This window comes from Anomaloglossus baeobatrachus, unplaced genomic scaffold (assembly GCF_048569485.1).
Source record: "Anomaloglossus baeobatrachus isolate aAnoBae1 unplaced genomic scaffold, aAnoBae1.hap1 Scaffold_2733, whole genome shotgun sequence".
Lineage (NCBI taxonomy): Eukaryota > Metazoa > Chordata > Amphibia > Anura > Aromobatidae > Anomaloglossus > Anomaloglossus baeobatrachus.
Window position 1 is genome coordinate 44,598 of NW_027442233.1, and position 19,783 is coordinate 64,380.

The following is a 19,783-nucleotide window of genomic DNA, read 5'->3' on the forward strand; positions in this document are numbered from 1 at the left end:
TGCTACATACATACACACATAGCTCTGCTACATACATACACACATAGCTCTGCTACATACATACACACAGCTGTGCTCACCAGGGCCCATAAATCGGGGAACGGGGAGGGCACATACCGCTCAGGTCACGGTGGAGAGGGGGCCCACACAGCGCCGGAGAGAAGAGCTGTGCTGGGGGTCGCTGGCTGGCACTGCAACTCTTTCATCTGTGGGACTGAACAGGCCGGTCGGTAGCTCCGCCCACAGATGAAGTTCAAACCAGGAAGTCTGCGCGCCTTAAAGGGACGGCGCTGCAGATTCCTGCCGAGGACTGCGGTCCCCGGAACTCGGCCCGGGGGCAGCAGAACTAAGGCGAGGGGGCCCCCGGCCAAGGGGCACCAGAACTGACGAGGCCGAGTGGGCCCCCCGGCTCTCCAGGGCCCCGGCATTTGCCCGGGTATGCCGCGTGCTGACGCCGGCCCTGGTGCAGGGTCTCTGTTATTTTGGGGTCATCATTATCATTAACCCCTTCATTTCTCAGCTATTTTCACCTTTAACCAGTTCAGGACCAGTTTCCTGCTATTCCTGACCGGCTCATTTACATTCAGTTTAACCCCTTAAGAATGGAGCCAGTTTTGTACTTCATGACTCAGCCATTTTTTGAAATTCTGACTAGTGTCACTTTGACAAGTTTCGAGAGGTAACGCCAAAAAGTGGACCCCACGGTTTGTTCCCCACTTTCTCTTGAGCGCGGTGATACCCCACATGTGGTCAGAAACCTCTGTTTGGACAAATGGAAGGGCTCGGAATGAAAGGAGCAATATTAGAATTGTGTTAAGCAAATTTTCCTGAAATTGATTGCGGGTCCCATGTAGCATTTGTAGGGCCCCTAAGATAACTAAACAGCAGAAACCCCCCACAAGTGACCCCATTCTGGATACTTGACCCCTCGAGGAACTTCTCTAGATGATTTGTGAGCACTTTTAATCCCCGGAGGCTTCACAGAATTTTATAACGTTGAGTCGTGAAAATAAAAAAAAATACATTTTAACCACAAAATTGTTACTTCATCCAGATAGCTTTTACAGTGTAACCTTGGTTAACGAGAACATTCCGTGCTGAGAGTGTGCTTGTTAACCAAGTTACTCATTCAGCAAAGCAAGATTTCCTATAGGAAATCATTGCAATGCAGACAATTCATCCCACAACTTGTTAAATGTCCCATCCTGGTCACCTAGTGTGCCATTCCACACACTTACAAACACACACACACACACATATTATGCTCACCTTACCTTCCATTCCATCGCTGGCCTCCTGGATCTTGCAATTCGCAGGTACAGGCTGTGTATCGGGTAACCATCGCGACGAGGGAGGAACTTCCGCTGCCAGAGCGCTGATGTCAAAGGCAGGAGCCGCTTGCCTCTGTCTGGTCAGCGCGTTGCCTTTGAGTAGCGGCTGACAGCGGAAGTTCATCCCTCGTCGCGATGGTTACCCGATACACATCCTGTAGCGGCGAACTACAAGAACCATGAGGCTGGTGATGCAACGGAAGGTAAGGTGAGCATAATATGTGTGTGTGCATGCGTGTTTTTGTGTGTTTGTTTGTGTTTGTGCGGACGGCAAGAGCGGGTTGGATGTACGGAACCGGAGGTGTGCGCTGTGAGTATTTTGCTTGTAAGGCAAAGCTTGCTTATAAACTGAGTTACAAATGTACAGCAAGCTTTGCTCATTAAGCAAAGTACTCGCTAACTGGGTTACTTGTTCAGCGAGGTTCCACTGTATTCACAAGGGTAACAGGAAAAATGCAGCATAAAATTTATTGTGCAATATTTCCTGAGTATGCAGATACCTCATATGTGATGGAAACATGGCAGGGCTCGGAAGGGAAGGAGCGCCATTTGACTGTAAAATTTGCTGAATCATTAGAAAACTCCATGTCGCGTTTGAAGAGCCCTTGAGATACCTATACATTAGAGCTCCCCATATGTGACCCCATTCTAAAAACTAAACCCCTCAAGGATTTTATCCAGGGGTATATTGAGCATTTTGAACCCACAGGTACTTCACAGAATTTGATAACCTTAGCTCATCATATTGAAAATTTTATTTTTTTTTTAACAAAAATGTTGCTTCAGCACCCAAATTTCTCACTTTTTCAAGAGGACACACCAAAAAGTGGACCCCCACAGTTTGTTATACAAATATTTAAGAGCTCAGTGATACCCCACATGTGGCCAGAAAATCTCTGTTTGGACAAACAGGAGGGCTCGGAAGAGAAGCAGCACTATGTGAATTTTGGAAAAGTTGAAATAAATTGCGGGCACCATGTTGCATTTGCAGGGCCCCCTAAGGTACCTATACAGCAGAAACCCCTACAAGTGACCCCATTTTGGACACTAGACCACTCAAGAATTTTATTCAGGGGTATAGTGAGCAGGTAGATCACAAAAATGTTGCTATAGTGCCAAATTTCTCACTTTTAGGCTGTGTCCCCACGATTCGTTGAAATAAATAAAATAAATCTTTATTTTTATTTAGCGCTAACATATTCCGCAGCACTTTACATACATCAGGAACACTGTCCCCATTGGGGCTCACAATCTAAATTCCCTATCTGTATGACTTTGAAGTGTGGAAGGAAACCGGAGTACCCGGAGGAAACCCACGCAAACATGGGGAGAACATACAAACTCCTTACAGATGTTGTCAATGGTGGGATTCGAACCCAGGACCCCAGCGTTGCAAGACTGCAGTGCTAACCACTGAGCCACCTTGCCGCCCATACACTGCATCTAGGACGCAGTGTCAGCCATTCTGCGCAGATGCCAGTGTTGTGCACACGAGAATGCAGCTGTTCGTGCCCACAATCCGGGTTCAGGCCACTGCGGACTTTATTCTCCCTGCGAAGAACACTCTCATCTCCACAGCATAAATTGACATCCTGTGTCTCAGGAAGCCGCACCGCTGGTCAGTTTATGCTGCAGAGAAAAGAAGCACAGTGCTCAGGAGATTTCTAAACATCCCGCTACTGCGCTTGTACTGCACATCATCGCAGTCAAAACACTCTGCGGCCAAACTGCTGCAAGTCCTGATCGTGGGCACATAGCCTAATAAGCTGGGATGGATGGATGGATGGCTAGATAAATAGATGTCAAACACATATATAATGTCCCATCCCCCTTCATGTTCTAAGCTGGCACTCTTTAGTAACTTTCATGTGGCACTAAATGGTGTTTATCCTTGTATTTAGCCCCCCCAAAAAAAAAAAAACAAAACAAACAGCTAGGGTAAAGCAGACAGCTGTAGCCTGCAGACAAGCGCTGGCAGCTTCATCTTGGCTGGTAATCCAAAATGGAGGTGTCTCCATGCTGTTTTTTTTAATTACTTATAAATAATTAAAAAAAAAAGTGGGGTCCCCCCAAATTGGATTACCAACCAAGGTAAAGTGGACAGCTGTGGTCTGGTATTCTCAGGGTGGAAAAACGCATGGTTATTTGGCCCTTTCCAGCCTAAAAATAGCAGGCCGCAGCCGCCCAGAAGTGGCGCATCCGTTAGATGCGCTAATCCTGACACTTCGCACGTCTCTTCCCGTTGCCCTGGTGTGGTGGCAAATGGGGTAATAAATGGGGTTGTTGGGGTTAGGGTTAATGATGTCAATGGCGTCTTTTAGATACCCGACAGCACAAACCTAGTCAGTAGTAAAAAAAAAAAGATTCTCTCACATTCCCTCCATCAATTTTTTGAAAAGAGAAAAAAATCTGGTCCACCGTAATCCATTTTGGAGGTCCCACGACGACTCTGGACCTTCCACAATATGGGGGCACACTCAGAGAACGTATCCCCCTTTTTCTGGAAGTGCAAACCCTCCATGTGAGGAGTGTGGTTGTAGAGATGCTGCACTCACACTCCTCGGGTCCACAGCACAGCAGTGTGAGCTGCAGTAAGCTCAGTGTCACTACTAGCAGGGAGTCGGCTGAGAGACGCTCTGCACATGTGGCCAGGATCTTCTGAGAAGGAAGAGGAGGGATCGTGGGAGATCGTCACTGCAGAAGGTAAGTGGAAACCGGGGACTGACAGGGGGTGACCTGGCAGAACCTGGGGAGAACTTTGATGTCGCATCTAACATGTCAGATGCAACAGAACTCAGAGGAGGATGAGCGCAGCGTGCACGTTGGCCATTTTAAATGAGCGGGTGGGACTGGAGGGGCACTTTGGCCACTCTGGAGAACCGAGGGAGGTGACTTATCTCCCTACTGACATGATTGACTATGCCAGGTGGAAGATAAATCATTTTTTTCGGCCTCAATCGTGATCTTCAGGGTTTGCGTTATCCCCGGTAGCTGAAACCATGGAGATTTTCCGATGCTGGGGGGCGGTGTACACGTTATTTCTTGCTGCCGTTTTAAAACTGCGGATCAGAATAAGTACCTTTCTCTGCCGCCGTTTTAATCCGGAAGGCTATGTGTCCAGGGGAGAATGTTGCTGCGGATTTTTCTGCATCAAAATCCGCGGCTTTCCCGCAAAATCCGCACCTTTTCAAAGGTGCGGATTTGCCGTGGATTTACCGCAAAATTGCCGCGGATTTTGGTGCGGATTTTTTTTTTTTTTTCCCAATTCTAAAGCCAAAATCCGGATCAAAATCCGCAACAATAATTGACATGTTGCAGATTTTTCCGGATCAAAATCCGCACCAAATCCGCCGCGGAAAAATCCGCAGCATGGGCACAGCATTTCCAAAAAGCCATAGAAATGGCTGGGAAGTGCCGCTGCTGCAGATTTTCGGGAAATCCGCGGCTTTACCACGAGAAATCCGCGGCAAAATCCGCGCATTTTCCGCAGCGTGGGCACATAGCCTTAGGCTGTCAAAGGGGTTAAAGATCTGTGAAAATCTTATTCCTTGTTCGGACGTTCAACTAAATGTTGCATCTTTTCCTGTGATTTCCTCGGCTTCATTTTCTGTCGTCGTCTTTATTGTTTCTTTGCTTTCATGATCATGCTGAAGTCGGTTTCTTATTCAGCAATTTTTTTTATTTTTTTTTTAACATTTTTTAGCAACAAAAATAAAACATGACAACAATATAATCCCCTGCAGTGCGGAGCCCGGATGTAAATACACTGAAAAGCACCAAAAATGATAAAACTGGCACAAAAATGGGCATCAAAGTGGCTCCGAAGAGCGTTATAGAAAGGGTTAAATGTCCTTGGGCCACTGATCTATATAGGTAAAACCATAATAATGTGAGAATAGACTGAAATCAGAGAACAATGGCGGCTTTCCCTTTGTGATTACAAATTAATGCCAGAAACCCATTTACATCAGCCGGAAGAGAACTTTACAGAACACCAGTTACTCATTCACATCTGTAAAATTGGCGATTTGCTCACTTTGCTGCCAGTTCTGATGCCCAGAACCCATTTGGGCCGGGCTGGAGTGACCTGAATCTGATGCGAGACATCACTATATAATGGTGGTGTGAGATCAGTGACCCAAGGTCATTTAACCCTTTCATAAACACCCTTCGGTGCCCACTTTGATGCCCATTTTTGTGCCAGTTTTATAGTTTTTGTAGCTGCTGATAAGTATATTCACATCCGGGCTCCTCGCTGTATTGTACTTTATTATTGTGATTTTTTTACGTTTGTTGTTAAACCTGTAAAGAGAAAAAACAGAAAAAAATCCAAATAAGAAACAATCTTCAGCCCCGAATAAGAAACTGACCAATAAGAAACCAACTTCAGCATCGAGTTGTTATTGCTGATGTCGAGCGATACTGGTGGGAAAATGAGGGAAATGTCTGTTATTACCACATATATACCCTGCCCCCCACAGTGACTGACAGCCGCTCAGCATTAGAGCCTGCTGTCAGTCAGTGCTAAGAGCACGTATACAACCACTGATCACTGTATACTCAGCAATGACTAAAACCTCATCGGGGCCATCCCTATGACTGAAAGCCGGACACTGTCATATTATATGTCTATGACCACATGTAAATATTTCTTAGCTATTTTGTAATACTTATTATTTTGTATATATGGCTGATTTTTACCTGGTCTGGGCTAAAAACAGAGATTTGGATTCACAGTGGTATTTTCCTATTTTTCACATATTCCAATGAGGGGGGGTCAGTTCCGTATTTAAGTATTTTTAATGTCCTTCTTAGCAGTGACCACATGACATCTGTGTGCGGGGAGGAGGCACAGAGAGCTCTTTCTACCTTGAAAATAAGACCTACCCGGAAAATAAGCCCTAGTAGGATTTTTGGGGCTTTTTTTGACTATACTGTAATTGAAATATAAACCCTACTCTAAAAATAAGCCTTAAGCCTGCTTTACACGTTTCAATTAAACGTGCGATCGCATTTGCGATCGCACCCGCCCTCGTCGTTTGTGCGGTACGGGCAATTTGTTGCCCGTGTCGCACAATGCTGTAACCCCCGTCACACGTACTTACCTTCCATACGACCTCTCTGTAGGCGGCGAACATCCACTTCCTGAAGGGGGAGGGACGTTCAGCGTCACAGCGACGTCACACAGCGGCCGTCAAATAGAAGCGGAGGGGCGGAGATGAGCAGGATGTAAACATCCCGCCCACCTCCTTCCTTCAGCATTGCCGACGGCCGCAGGTAAGCTGTCTTCATCGCTCCTAGGGTGTCACACAGAGCCATGTGTGCTGCCTCGGGAATATTGAACAACCGGACGTTCAAATTTTAGAAAATGAACGACGTGTATGCAATCAACGTTTTTGCGTACAATCGCAGTGTCGCGGGCGGGGAGCAGGGTGTCAACACTGCGCTCACCCCACTGCTCGGGTCCGGCGGTTGCTGCTCTGTGGTCGCTCGAGCGGTGGGCCGGATCTCGGGGGTTCTCGACCGGCACTCCTCGCCCGTGAGTGAAAGGGGGATTTGTTGGTTGGTGGGGGATTGGATTAATGTCCGTGACGCCACCCACGGTTGTGGTGATTGAATAGACACCACCGCTGCTCTGTATGGGGATCCCGGGGAGCGATGACAGGGGGCAGCAAAGTTGTTGGTTCTCCCATCCGTGGGTAGGGGGTGGTCGTCCCGGGGCCCAGTGATGAGTTGGGGGATGAGGGATGACGGGACCGGTGCAGGGCTTGGTGGGGTGCAGGGACGCGGGGGCAGCGCTGTGCCTCATGGCACTGTGGTACTCACTCAGCCTGAGACAGTGACACAGTTCTCGGTAAAACACACGGCTGGAAAGACGGTTCCCACGGACGGCTGCTGTTGCTTTTCCCCAGTAGTTGACGGTGACTGTCCCTTTTCCTGCACCTAAGTCTATGTTGGTAGCGATGGGTTCCCACCGGTAACCCGCTCCCCGGCTTGGATATGTGCCGGAGGAGCCCCTCTTTGCCCGCAGGCGCTGGCCCTGAGAAACTGGTGCCCTGGCGGTGGCGGTGTCTCTCTCTAACGGTTGGACTGTTGCCTTCAATCGGGACTTGGTTGTTGGGAGACCCGGAGGTCCCCTTCACTGACGGATTTGGCAAATTCTCGGCGACTCCTAGCCTTGCTGGGATCCGAAAGGCCCCTGCCACTGGTGCTGGCTTCTCTTCGTATACCGCTCCGGTTCCGCCGGGCCACCACCCGACCGCGGTCCTTTCGGCAACCTCCAAGTAGCCTCTCCTGCAGACGGTCACCGCCGTCTGCTGACCTTGCTGTTCTCAGTCCGGGGCACACACCCGGACCAACTTCAGGCTTTCTCAACTGTCCCTTTCTCTTCCACCTTTACTCCTCTCTCTTGCTCCTCTACCACTTCACTCTTCACTCTTACTCTCCCTAAACTGATCTGCTGGTTTTCCCGCCTCCAGGACTGTGAACTCCTCGGTGGGTGGAGCCAACCGCCTGGCCCACCCCCTGGTGTGGACATCAGCCCCTGGAGGAAGGCAACAAGGATTTCTGTGTAGCTTTGGTGTACCTATCTGGGGTGTAGGGTGTGATGGTGTCATGACCTGTGAGCCCTGGCTTGCCCAGGGCGTCACAGCAGTCGCACGTAGGTGTCACACGCAACTACAACACTAACGATGCCGGATGTGCGTCACTTACGACGTGACCCCGCCGACACATCGTTAGATATATTGTAGCGTGTACAGCCCGCTTTAGTAGCGTTTCCATAGGGAAGTGTCCAAGCCTCTAAAAAAGTTAAAGAATACAGCAGGACTCTTCATCAAAGAAAGCAGACATCCCCAAAAGAAAGCAGACCGACCACCCAAAAACAAAAATCGAACTTACCAGACCCCAAACAATTACAGATGGCAAGTACCGATGGTGGATGGGCTCTCACACAGAGATCTGTGTCGCTGTCGGGTCCCTCACCGTTCCAGCTGTATTGCACCGCAGAGCTGTGTATACAGTGACAGAGAAGGCAGAGGCAGTAATAAACCGTCTGTGCCTTATGTAGAGATGGACGGATTTCCTCTCCTGTGCAACATGTTTGCGTATAGATGCTCTGCTATGTAATGACATTGTAGAACATCACTGCAGAGTAGGAGTCAGATGATCCCCATGTTTAACCCCTTCACCCCCGGCCGATTTTTCGGGGGTTTTTATTGTTTTTTTCGCTCCCCCTGAGAGACGTAACTTTTTTTATTTTTCAGTCAATTTTGCCATGTGGGGCTTGATTTTTTTTGCGGAACAAGTTTTACTCCTGAAACCATGAGTTTTACCATATAATTTACTGGGACACAGCAAAAAAATTCCAAATGCAGAAAAATTACAAAAAAAGTGTGATTGCACGATTGTTTTTGAGATATTTTATTCTCTGTGTGTTCACTACATAGAAAATCTGATGTGTCGCTGTGATGCCTGATGTCGGTACAAGGTCGTAGACATCAAACATGGATAGATTTACTTTTATCTAAGGGGTTAAAAAAATCAGAAGTTTCTCTAAAAAAACTGGCGCACATTTTGCGCCATTTTCTACAACCCATAGCATTCTCATGATCTATCGCCCAGTGACGGCTTATTTTTTGTGTCTCAAGCAGAAGTTTTTAATGGTACTGTTTTTTGCGCAGATACTACAGTTTGATCGCCTGTTATCGCATTTTGCAAAATTTACGGCGACCAAAATATGTAATTTTAGCATTTGGCATTCTTTTGGCACTATGTTGTTTATTAATTAGGTTAATTGATTTTATATTTTGTTAGATCAGGCATTTCTGAACGCGGCAATACCAAATGTGTGTATATTTTTAATTTTTTTAACCGTTTAATTGTCAATGGGGTGAAAGGAGCGTGATTTCAACTTATAGGTTTCGTTTTTTTTTAATTTTTGAAAACTTTTTTTTAACTTTTTTTTTTTTATTTTACTAGTTGCCCTAGGGGGCTATAAGGATCAGCAGTCTGCTTATTTATTTCTCCCGATCAGAGCAGCACCGGTCAGATTGGGAAAAATACTCATCTCCTGTATCCTGCAGTACTTGGCTGCTTGTTACAGGACCTAAGTCATGTGAGCTACAGAAGTCGTCATTAGAGATGAGCGAACCGGTCGCGGTTCGGCTCGAGGTCGGTTCGCCGAACGGAGGTCCCGTTCGAGTTCGGTTCGTCGAACGTTCGACGACCCGAATTCGAACCGCATAGGAAACTATGGCAGGCATTCACAAACACATGAAAACACCTAGAAAACACCCTCAAAGGTGTCCAAAAGGTGACAAACAACTCACAACACAACACAAACACATGGGAAAGTGACAAGGACATATACTCATGCGAAAACAAAAGAGCTGGACAAGGAAAAAGAGGAGGAGACACAGATATATGAGTATATGCAAGCAAACATCGATGCCATTACTGTGCAACTTGAGCCCTGGTCATTTTAGGCTTCCAATCTGGATAAATTGCCTGAGCTTGCCACGTACGCCTTGGGGATCTTGTCGTGTCCTGCAGCCAGTGTTCACTCGGAACCTGTCTTCAGTGCTGCTGGGGGTCTGCTGGCAGATAAGCACACGTGTCTGTCCACTGACAATGTGGACATGGCTCTCAGAGGACTTTTCTTCCCCTGGGTCATCCAGGGGACGGGAAAGGCACGCGTATTTTTGAGAGTGCTTAATGCAAAGCATTTTTTTCTTTTTCAAAAGGGGGGTCAACTGATGCCAGTCAAGTGGGGTGTGTGTGGCCCAATTAGTGGCAACGAGGGAAACTGTGGTTGGAGTCCCCTCGCTGTGTTTCTAAAAGAACCAAGATGAACAAGTCATGGCTCTCAGAGGACTTTTCTTCCCCTGGGTCATCCAGGGGACGGGAAAGGCACGCGTATTTTTGAGAGTGCTTCATGCAAAGCATCTTTTTCTTTTTCAAAAGGGGGGTCAAGTGATGCCAGTCAAGTGGGGTGTGTGTGGCCCAATTAGTGGCAACGAGGGAGACTGTGGTTGGAGTCCCCTCGCTGTGTTTGTAAAAGAACTAAGATGAACAAGTCATGGCTCTTAGAGGACTTTTCTTCCCCTGGGTCATCCAGGGGACGGGAAAGGCACGCGTATTTTTGAGAGTGCTTCATTGAAAGCATCTTTTTCTTTTTCAAAAGGGGGGTCAACTGATGCCAGTCAAGTGGGGTGTGTGTGGCCCAATTAGTGGCAACGAGGGAGACTGTGGTTGGAGTCCCCTCGCTGTGTTTTACATGATTTTCGAAGGGCATGACATGCCTAATAGGTTGAGTTTCATCATCTGCAACTTGTTGGCAACAGAAAGGCTGCCTTTACACCCTTTTGAGACCGAGGATTTTCGAGACCTTATGCCCATTGCAGTGCCCCAAAAGTTGATGGCCAGTCGTCACTCCTTCTCCAAGAAAGGCGTGCCCGCGCTACCACAGCAGGTCGCACACAACCTCACCGATTCCTTGAGAAATGCTGTGTGTGACAGGGTGCATTTCACCACAGATACTTGGACCAGTAAGCATGGACAGGAGAGTTACATGTTGCTGACTGGGCACTGGGTAACTATGGTGAGAGATGGAGAAGGGTTTGCTGTACAAGTCTTGCCGTCCCCACGACTTGTGTGTCAATCCTTCCTCTGTATGTACAAGTTCCTCCACTGCTTCTGCCTCCTTAACCTCGTGTGGGTCCTCCACCTCGGCCCAAACCCTGTGTGGTCAGGCCACCCTTCCTTGTAACTGCGCCCAAGGAATCCCACACACCTCCTTACTATGCTGGCAGCAGAGCTCAAGGCCATCAGGCAGTCAAATGTTTACTTTGAAATGTAGGGGAAATGTGAGACACTGCTGAGGAATTGTGGACGGTTAGCTCTGGAGAGTGAGACCGAGTTTCATCAATGGTTGTCTACACTCAACCAGCAGTCAGGGAAGGTCGGGTGCGACAATGATGCAAACCAGTCTGCGACCCTTCTTCAGGGCAATGTGACACACGTGCCTTGTGTGGCTCACGTGTTGAACCTGGTTGTCCAGCAATTTTTAAAACACTATCCCGGCCTACGTGGCCTTCTGCAGAGGGCACGGTGTAACGCCTGCTTGGATCGACACACTCAGATGGGCTGTAAAGGATAGGCTAGAGGCAAGCCACTCACCAAGCTGGACACCCAGAACCCTGAAACCCTTTAACCCCTATACAGTGATTTGGAATTACACAGGGCCCTAGTTGATCAATACCTGTGGAAGGCTGCAGTTCCAGAGAATAGTAGTCATGCAGGGTCAAAAACATTAATTGAGGAATAGGAACAGAATGGGATGGCCAGGACTTAATCAGAAAACAAGCAGAGGTGAAATGCGGATCGGCCAACGAGGTACATAAACAGCAAGCAGGAAAACACCTCACCAGTCATCGTCTGACCATCAATAATGAGATGACAAGTCAAAGGGGCGGGCCTCTGCAAGCCATTTGGGAGTGGCCTGGCCACATCGTCAGGACACCTGATGCCCTGTGGTCTATATGGGCCCCCCCACATCAGGGGCAGGGCCAAAGAGTTCATTACCGGACCTAGTCTCTGATGCAGTAAGTGCCTGAGCATGGTCAGTTGCATGAAATAGAGTCTCTGAAAAAAGACTATCAGCTTAAGCATGGTGTCTAGGCACAAAACAGGACTTAGACACGGCACGGAATGCAAGTACCTGTGCAAAGAGGCTTTTCACACTAAGTGTGGGAGCATGCGCTGTATCCCGAAATGGAGACTTAGCCTCAGGAATGGCACAGTCAGGCTGAGCATACTCACTAGGCGAAACACTGTAGTTAGGCTGCAGCTGGGGTAAATCGGCGCACGCATGCGCACTAGCTGCCTCTCCACACTTACACGTGGAGGAGAAATTGCTCTTCGGGTGTGGACTTGGAGATGCTGTCAATGAACAGAAGGAAAAGCTAAAGGAAGCCTCACTTTCTATCCCTCCGAATTATCAAATGCAGCAATGAATTTCCTGAGTTTGCTATAACATTAGCGTAGCAAAATGTGCATGAGGGTGTCCTGCACAGGTGCTAGAAATAGCTTGGCACCAGTGGGACAATAATGGTGATGGGCGAGGGATAAACAGCCGGCCCGCATGATCACCCCTGGCAACTGCAGCCTGGAGTGATCATGTGCTGCTGTATTCACTGCCCCCGAACATCATCATCAGTGCGGGGGGCAGTAAATCAGTACACATTACTCACCGTTCCTCTGCAGCATCACGATCTGCTCCTGTCTGTGCCGGTCAGCTGACTTGCGTGGAGACTAGCGGCGCGCATAGCGATGACGTCATCGCTGTGCGCACGTGTCCACACGCAGCCGCCGGCACAGACAGGAGGAGATTGCGATGCTGCAGGGGAACGGGGACGGCTCCACTCAGCGGCGCAGCCACTGACATAGACGGTAAGAGGAGCGGTGCTGCAGGGAGTGAGGTGAGGTAAGGTCAGTATGAACGTTTATTTTTTTTTGCCACAGGATGCGGCCATACACCAGGATAGGGGTTTATTATGAGCAGCATGGGGAGTATATGAGCAGCATGGGGAGTATATGAACAGCATGGGGAGTATATGAGCAGGATAGGGGTTTATTATGAGCAGCATGGGGAGTATATGAGCAGGATGGGGAGTATATGAGCAGGATGGGGAGTATATGAGCAGCTTGGGGAGTATATGAGCAGCTTGGGGAGTATATGAGCAGGATGGGGAGTATATGAGCAGCATGGGGAGTATATGAGCAGCATGGGGAGTATATGAGCAGCATGGGGAGTATATGAGCAGCATGGGGAGTATATGAGCAGCATGGGGAGTATATGAGCAGGATGGGGAGTATAGGAGCAGGATGGGGAGTATAGGAGCAGGATGGGGAGTATAGGAGCAGGATGGGGAGTATAGGAGCAGGATGGGGAGTATAGGAGCAGGATGGGGAGTATAGGAGCAGGATGGGGAGTATATGAGCAGGATGGGGAGTATATGAGCACCATGGGGAGTATATGAGCAGCATGGGGAGTATATGAGCAGCATGGGGAGTATATGAGCAGGCTGGGGTGTATATGAGCAGGCTGGGGTGTATATGAGCAGGCTGGGGAGTATATGAGCAGGCTGGGGAGTATATGAGCAGGCTGGGGAGTATATGAGCAGGCTGGGGAGTATATGAGCAGGCTGGGGAGTATATGAGCAGCATGGGGAGTATATGAGCAGCATGGGGAGTATATGAGCAGGCTGGGGAGTATATGAGCAGGCTGGGGAGTATATGAGCAGCTTGGGGAGTATATGAGCAGCATGGGGAGTATATGAGCAGCTTGGGGAGTATATGAGCAGCATGGGGAGTATATGAGCAGGCTGGGGGGTATATGAGCAGCATGGGGAGTAAATGAGCAGTGTAATGCTGCCACCAGGGGGAGCCAGAGCTCTGTAGCATAATACACTACACAGAACAATGAGAACCAGGAAGTGAATTCACAGCGTTCTCATGCATTACCTCAAAGCACAGCTGAGAAGCAGAGCTGCAGAGCATGCAAGGAATAGTCACACAGGCTGGGTCAAACACCGTACGGGCAGAAGCAGGACCGGAGGGACGAGCAAAAGCGGAGTCAAAGTCAGGCCAAGGTCAGTACCGTAGGAAGCAACCGAGTGGGGAAATAGGAGAGGGGACAGAGGACAGGAGGGATGACCAGGGGACAGAACACAGACAAGGGCACGGGGGCACAGGAACAGACAGATCAGGATATCACTCACAGGACCAGCAATCACAGGCAAAGCAGTGCTAAGCTTATAGCCGGCACTGATTCACTGGAAATGCCAGCTTTTAAGGCATCCAGGGTCTGGAAGTGAGGCTCGAGAGAAGGCTCCGCCCCCTAGCCATGTGGACAGGGAGGCGAACCATGACAAGCAGGCTGGGGAGTATATGAGCAGGCTGGGGGGTATATGAGCAGCATGGGGAGTATATGAGCAGCATGGGGAGTATATGAGCAGCATGGGGAGAATATGAGCAGCATGGGGAGAATATGAGCAGCATGGGGAGTATATGAGCAGCATGGGGAGTATATGAGCAGCATGGGGAGTATATGAGCAGCATGGGGAGTATATGAGCAGCATGGGGAGTATATGAGCAGCATGGGGAGTATATGAGCAGCATGGGGAGTATATGAGCAGCTTGGGGAGTATATGAGCAGCATCGGGAGTATATGGGGAGTATATGAGCAGGACATTACCCCATAACAGTGTCAGCAGCAGATCCTCGCACCATAAGTGTGTCATGACCACATTTTTTGCTTGAGCTTTTATTTTCCTATTTTCCTCCTCTAAAACCAGGGTGCGTCTTATGGTCCGGTGTGTCTTATAGTCCGAAAAATATGGTTATGTACTACTTTTATCTGTCGGTTTTACTATTTACATATCACATTTCATGTTGAATTTTTTTCCCTACCCAAATGATATCTCACTTCCCTTATTATAATAATAATAATAATAATATTTATTCATTTATATCACTTATCTCCATTAATTTTACATATCGGCTCATCTCTTTACCATTCAGGGCCTTATAATATTGGAGCCTCTCAGTGGAGATCTTCTATAGAAGAGAATTCTCCTGATTGCCCCGTGAAGGATGGATATGGACAGGGACAAGATGGCGGAGAGGATATTACACCTCACCCTAGAGATCCTCTTCCGGCTTACTGGAGAGGTGAGAGATTCTGATGACGTCACATTACATCATTCTTATCTATGGGAATAACAGATGGACAGAACTGGAGAGGTGAGGACTCTGGAAATGTCTGGAGTGAGATTTATTACTGTGTCTCTCCATAACCAGGATTACACAGTAGTGAAGAAGACCTCTAGTGAGCGCTGTCAGGCCCCTGTGTCTGAGGGATGGGGAAGACCCCTGAGCCCAATCACGGGGCCTCCACCTCACCCCCCGATACATGAGGACATCAATGACCAGAAGATCCTAGAACTCACCTACAAGATGATTGAGCTGCTGACTGGAGAGGTGACACTGCTGGGAATGCTGGGACATTATACAGTAACGCTATGAAGGGATCGGGGGTGACGGTATCCTTGTATGTGTCAGGTTCCTATAAGGTGTCAGGACGTCACCGTCTATTTCTCCATGGAGGAGTGGGAGTATTTAGAAGGACACAAAGATCTGTACAAGGACGTCATGATGGAGGATCCCCAGCCCCTCACATCACCAGGTAATAGACAGAACAAAATACACGCGGCCTATAATTATCTGTATGTAAGGAATGAATTCAGTCCCTGTATGTGTCTCCTCCAGTTCTATCCAGTAAGAGGACAACACCAGAGAGATGTCCCCGTCCTCTTCTCCCACAGGACTGTAAACAAGAAGACCCCGATGTTCCTCAGGATCATCAGGTAGATGGAGAGAAGGAGCCATGAAATCTCCCTATGATGTGTAGACGGCTGTGAAGGTCTTGTGCTCAGTCTTGTTTTATCCTTCAGTATTATATGTGTTATACTTGTGTAATGAGAGCGGTGGAGATGGCAGGATTAGAGCTGATCATAGATGGGACTTCTCCTCTGTCTTTGACTTTTACAATATTTGTTTCAGGGGGAAGATCTGCCCCATATTAATACTACAGAGACATATGTGAGGGGTGATGAGCGGAGTAAAGAGGAGATTCCTACAGATAACCGCCCAGGTGAGTAGTGACCACTAAATGCAGAGAAGTCACAGATTCTTCTCCGTCACCGGCTGTGGCTGCTTTATCAGGGTTGTAGTCCGGCCATATCAAATGGCCACCATTCTTCTGCTAGACCACCACATGCTCCTCCACCCAAAACTGTCCCCATTATTTTGGGCATTGGACGTTCTTCTGTTGTAGTGAGATCTGTATCAGCCAGATCTTAGGATGGATCCTACCTGTATCACCTGAAATTAGAAGACATTGACCCTTAGCTGCCCAGATCTTTAATCTGTAAAGCCAAATGACAGCGTACGTAGAAAGTGCAGACAACTTAGAAAATCATGGGAAGAAGAATCTAATCTGTATGGTGGACCCCTAAGAGAAAGCGGAGGGTAATGATGCTGGTGACCTCCTAGATTCTTAGTTTGGTGCCATGTTCTCCAGGTGAATAAAGATTGATTGCTCTCAGTGGGAGAAACAAAATAATAATCTTGTAGTTGATGAAGAGACCTCAGTTGTCTGGAAAGCTTGCTTTGTAACATCATTTATTTTATTTTTGCTCTCCATTAATAAGTATCATAACTACAAGATTCCTATTGTTTCTACCACTGAGAGCAATGACTCCATCTTCCTAGAATCTCGGCCTCTTATTGATAGATCTTCCTTCTCTCCCTTCTGATGAATGTGCTGATAGGGGCGTTTATATCCAAAGTTGGGCACAGGGTAACTGTAACATATGAGGGAGGTTAGAATTACCCCACAGTGGGTACATAGAGACCGGGCAGCCCACACACAGGTTTTCTAAAATTTAACACCTTCACCCCTGGGGAATTTTAGTTTTTCACCCTTTAACTTCCAAGAAGCATAGCTTTTTTATTTTTCCGTCAACATAGACATATCAGGGATTTTTTTTTTTGCCTGATGAGTTGTGCTTTTGAACTACACTATTCATTTTATCAGATAGTGTACTGAAAAATGGGGAAAAAATTCCAAGTGCAGTGAAATTGCAAAAAAAAAGTGCAATTACACGATTGTTTTTTATTTACCATGTTCATTATAAGTTCACATGTTCAGCCTCTAATGGTGAGAATAGGCCTGTGCTGAGAGGTAGCCACCAGATGCTATGCCAAAGAGTCTTTGTACTGTGTTGGCTGACCGCAGGGTTCTACGATTGGATACTGACAGTCACAGATGTGGTCGGGTGCAGACGGGATGGCTGGTGTAAGCAGGTGCAGCAGATATAGTAGGCAGAGCTGGTATAGATAGATGCAGGAGGTATGGCAGACACAGCTGGTATAGATAGATGCAGCATCTAGAGTGGATGCTAGGAAACAAACACGTGTTAACACACACAGCATACGACTCAGCAAGCAGCACGGTAACTGACAACTATCAACGCATCTCTAAGGATAGACCACATTGCCCAAGCACGTCCCATAGGGGGAGGATGCCTTAAATACCTATTACCTCTTAACCATAGGTTGGGAGGAACTTCCGGGTTAGGTGTACGCTGGCCCTTTACGAATATATGAGCGTGAGCTAAGCGCAGTCCTAGGAGACCTACCCTGGGAAAAGGTGCAGGACAGTGCGGGGACGCTGGTAACAGCGTTACAACCTATTTTATAAAATATATCTTTAAATTTGTATATATTATTGAAGATAACTTTTATTCTTGACAGATGACTGTACCAGGAGATTAGAGGCACAACTGACATCTTCAATTTTTAAATCAGATGACCTTGATATCATACAAGATATAACTGAAGTGAATGACTCTATTCCAGATATATCATCTTCCCTTTACAGCAAAGATTTATTATCTGATTTTATTAAACAAGTCCTACCTTCTGATTCATCACAGACTATTAAGAAATATAAATGTCACAAAAGCAGCATTAAAAATAAAAGTGCTCTTACAGCAAATAAGCCATTTTCAACTTCAGAATATCAAAAAATTAATAACAAAAATGACACAGAGGAGAAAAGAATTTCTTCAGAATCTGTTAGTTACCAGATAACTCACACAGGGGAAAAGCCATTTGCATGTTTAGAATGTGGGAAATGTTTTGGCAATAAATCACATTTTGTTACACATCAGAGAACTCACACAGGGGAGAAACCATATTTATGTTCAGAATGTGGGAAATGTTTTGCACATAAAACAACTCTTGTTACACATCAGAGAACTCACACAGGGGAGAAGCCTTTTTCATGTTCAGAATGCAGGAAATGTTTTGCAGATCAATCATGTTTTGTTAAACATCAGAGAACTCACACAGGGGAGAAGCCTTTTTCATGTTCAGAATGTGGGAGAAGTTTTACCCAAACATCAAGCCTTGCAAGTCACCAAAGAATTCACACAGGGGAGAAGCCTTTTTCATGTTCAGAATGTGGGAGATATTTTAACCTAAAATCAAAACTTCTTACACACCAGACAATTCACACAGGGGAGAAGCCTTTTCCATGTTCAGAATGTGGGAAATATTTTGCATATCAATCAGATCTTGTTAGACATCAGAAAACTCACACAGGGGAGAAGCCTTTTTCATGTTCAGAATGTAGGAAATGTTTTGCAAATCAATCAGGTCTTGTTAGACATCAGAGAACTCACACAGGGGAGAAGCTTTTTTCATGTTCAGAATGTGGGCGATATTTTGACCGAAAATCAAATTTTCTTAGACACCAGACAATTCACAAAGGGGAGAAGCCTTTTTCATGTTCAGAATGTGGGAAATGTTTTGCAAATCAATCAGGTCTTGTTAAACATCAGAGAACTCACACAGGGGAGAAGCCTTTTTCATGTTCAGAATGTGGGAAATGTTTTGCAGATCAATCAGATTTTGTTAGACATCAGAGAACTCACACAGGGGAGAAGCCTTTTTCATGTTCAGAGTGTGGGAGACGTTTTACACAAACATCAAGTCTTGAAAGACACAAAAGAATTCACACAGGGGAGAAACTCTTGACATAGGTAGAATGAGGGAAATATTTTGCACACAAATGGATTCTTTTTAAACATCACAAAACTTAAAAGTGTAGAAGTCATTATTATACCTAGATGGTCATAAATGTTTTACTTGAAAATTATAATTTGTTCACCTCTAAGAAAAATTCACATGGGTTACTTGAAGCCTTTTGAAGTAGAGGTAATTAAACATCTAATGCAATATTTGACCTCCCTACTATCTCCTCTTCTTGGTATTGGTGGAGAAGGTGGGGTGAATGGAATCATTTTTTTTTTTTTTTTAAATATTTCTGTTACATTCTTAGAAACCCATATCCCTTATTTAAGTCTTGCTAATTGGGAAGAGAGTGGCATTTCTAAATTGGCGGCTATTTATAGAGTCTCAGTTAACGTCCTTTTTGGAGATGGTTGAGAAATTTTGATTACATTGAAGCTGTCTTTATCAATACCTCCAAGTGAGACATCTTAGTACTAGATCTGATATTGGGTACAATTCACCTCCTCTCGATCTACATAGACTTTTTCAAAAGAGGAATATAATATTAAAGGGGTCTCAATGTTATATAGTTTTTTAAGCTCCCCATTGGAAGATGTGAAGTTGTTATACATGATAAAATGGGAGCAAGAGCTGAAAACATTCTTCCCTCAACAATGGTGGGCCGCCTCGGAATAGACTTATAGGACCTCCGCTTGTATAAATCACCTAGAACAAATTATATAAATTCATACAAGGTGGTATCTGTTTTCAGGCAAAATGGCTCTGATGAACCCTGATTACTTCCCTTT

At 46.5% G+C, this 19,783-nt stretch overlaps 1 protein-coding gene across 1 annotated transcript in view; it reads left to right on the forward strand.

Annotated features, from left to right (window-relative positions):
• The first annotated feature begins 3,973 nt into the window (after positions 1-3,973).
• The window catches only part of LOC142265226 (uncharacterized), a 61,716-nt gene continuing 45,906 nt past the window's right edge, over positions 3,974-19,783 (forward strand). The window contains exons 1-4 of the mRNA XM_075332276.1: positions 3,974-4,034; positions 15,663-15,760; positions 15,957-16,047; positions 17,712-18,953. Of these exons, the coding sequence (XP_075188391.1) occupies positions 3,974-4,034; positions 15,663-15,760; positions 15,957-16,047; positions 17,712-18,953 (1,492 nt within the window). The remainder of the gene's footprint in view (positions 4,035-15,662; positions 15,761-15,956; positions 16,048-17,711; positions 18,954-19,783) is intronic.